The sequence below is a fragment of the Oncorhynchus nerka genome, linkage group LG24 (assembly GCF_034236695.1).
Source record: "Oncorhynchus nerka isolate Pitt River linkage group LG24, Oner_Uvic_2.0, whole genome shotgun sequence".
NCBI lineage: Eukaryota > Metazoa > Chordata > Actinopteri > Salmoniformes > Salmonidae > Oncorhynchus > Oncorhynchus nerka.
Window position 1 is genome coordinate 1,809,690 of NC_088419.1, and position 2,472 is coordinate 1,812,161.

Consider the following 2,472-nt stretch of genomic DNA (forward strand, 5'->3'; position numbering starts at 1 on the left):
GGTTCCCGGGGGGGACCGCTCCCCCTCCAGAATGGTTCCTCCCTGCACCAGCGCCTCCACCGGTAGCTCCCTGGTTAACCCTAACCTGCCCAGCCAGGCAGATGGAGAGGTGGAGGGGGACGGGAGTCACAGCAACTCCCCAACAGTACTCAACTCTGCTGGGGGACGCATGGATGAAGCTGTCTGGAGACCTTACTGAGGAGAAAAGGGGGAGGGAAGGAGGAAGAGGAGGATGGAGAGGAGGAGGAGAGGAGGATGGAGAGGAGGATGAAGAGGGGGAGGAGAGGGGGAGGAGAGGAGGAGGAGGAGTAGGAGAGGATGAAGAGGAGGAGAGGAGGATGAAGAGGAGGAGGAGGAGGAGAGGAGGATGAAGAGGAGGAGGAGAAGAAGGCAACGTAAACTAATGCCATGGTTTTAAAGCACAAAACCTTTCAAATGAATTTTTGAGTTCTGATTAAAAAGCAGCAATTCTCCAGTGTCATCCACAACTTACGGGACAACGCTTCAGGCTATTTGTAGCAGACAGCTTGTTTTGTGTAGTATTTGTATTTGTATAAGGCTTTTAGCTGAGTATGTTGTTGTACTAGGACAATATAGCAGGACAATATAGCAGGACAATATAGCAGGACAATATAGCAGGACAATATAGCAGGACAATATAGCATGACTATATAGCAGGACTATATAACAGGACTATATAACAGGACAATATAACAGGACTATATAACAGGACTATATAACAGGACTATATAACAGGACTATAAGGACTATATAACAGGACTATATAACAGGACTATATAACAGGACAATATAACAGGACTATATAACAGGACAATATAACAGGACTATATAACAGGACTATATAACAGGACTATATAACAGGACTATATAACAGGACTATATAACAGGACTATATAACAGGACAATATAACAGGACTATATAACAGGACTATATAACAGGACTATATAACAGGACTATATAACAGGACTATATAACAGGACTATATAACAGGACTATATAACAGGACAAGCACTGAGTAGCAAAAGAGGACAGAAACACGTACAGTATGTTACCATGGTGATGATAAGAGTAACAGCTATGTTGCGATGTGGTGGTATGAACAAAGTTTGCTTTAAAATGTCTATATGCTCATTTTAAATCAATTAATTTAAATGGTATATTATTGGTGAGAAGTTTTAACTTATGAAGACATAAATGATGTCCGGTATTTTAACACTTGAGTGGTAGAATTCTGTATTCTGAATATTTTTATGCATCTACATGATTACGTTAACAGTCTTTTTCGTTGGTCATTTAAGTTAACTGATTTTAAAACAATAGTTTTAACATAATATTATTTTTTCAAATGTGTTTATACATTTAAAATTCCTCTCCAAAGATAAACGAAAAGCTATTTCCTCTGTAAACAATAATAATTGAATCTGAATGATGAAATCTTTTACGCGTAAAAAGCAATGACACACTAGATTACAGAATCAAAAACATGAGGCTCTGAATTCATACAGTACAACAGTTACAACAACAGCATGTGTGATGACAAACTGACTCTGACCATAGACACGCTTGTACTTTATATTTTTATCAGGTTGAATCTGTGTGTATTTGTCAGACAGGTAGATCAGGTACACAGGTACACAGGTAGATCAGGTAGACAGGTAGACAGGTAGATCAGGGTGGTTGTACCAGGCCTTTATGGGTCCGCAGTACAATACGCCACCGTACGGTAGCTCGTCAAACCTAAATATAGTTGATGAGACCCATATTCATGACTGTATGTCCAGCTCAGTATCAGCCACCATCTACAGTCACATATCGGATTTTAAAATGCTGTTAAGTTTCCCAAAACGTCCCCTGTTTTCCAGGAATACTGGTTGTAAAGATGCCTACAATTATAAGGGAATAAACAGGAAATACGGGAATCCTCCAATCTGAATTTCTGGAAAACCAGGGGATTTGGGGAACGTTTCCGGAATTGTGCAACCCTAGTCATATTCATGTTCACCACAGTACATCATTATATTTCCATTAGATGTACAGCAGCCCTGATTAACAACCTGTTACTTCCCTGAAACCATAGTAGTTCTGGTCAGATGTGCTACAGAGGACTTTCTAAAAAGTATATTTTGGTGTTTCAAAAACACAACAATATTTTATTTATTTTACTTTTCATTTATGAATGAATGAATTAATAATCTGACCACTTTTGTTTGACATTTGTAAAAAAATAAATAAATAAAAATATTCTGGATGAAAAATCTGTTTATTTCTTATTTTGCTGTTGTTATTTTTTTGGTTTGGCATCCAGCCACATTATTCAGTGCTAATTTCATCAACACAAATAGTGACAAAAATATTAGTCAAACACTTATTTTTCAGAGGCAATAGATAATAGCTAATAGATAAACAGACTCACATTTCCAATAAATTATAAAAAAAATATATATATTTAT

At 37.6% G+C, this 2,472-nt stretch overlaps 1 protein-coding gene and 1 long non-coding RNA gene across 2 annotated transcripts in view; one reads left to right on the forward strand and one right to left on the reverse strand.

Moving 5' to 3' along the window:
• LOC135564270 (uncharacterized) overlaps nucleotides 1-593 on the reverse strand; it is a 55,752-nt gene extending 55,159 nt beyond the window's left edge. Inside the window, exon 1 of the long non-coding RNA XR_010460832.1 lies at nucleotides 1-593. This exon is cut by the window's left edge and continues 11 nt beyond it. This is a non-coding gene — a long non-coding RNA (uncharacterized LOC135564270).
• LOC115125436 (runt-related transcription factor 2-like) overlaps nucleotides 1-2,263 on the forward strand; it is a 195,991-nt gene extending 193,728 nt beyond the window's left edge. Inside the window, exon 7 of the mRNA XM_065008540.1 lies at nucleotides 1-2,263. This exon is cut by the window's left edge and continues 283 nt beyond it. Coding sequence (XP_064864612.1) covers nucleotides 1-199 — 199 coding nt within the window. The 3' untranslated portion in view covers nucleotides 200-2,263.
• The last annotated feature ends 209 nt before the right edge of the window (nucleotides 2,264-2,472 follow it).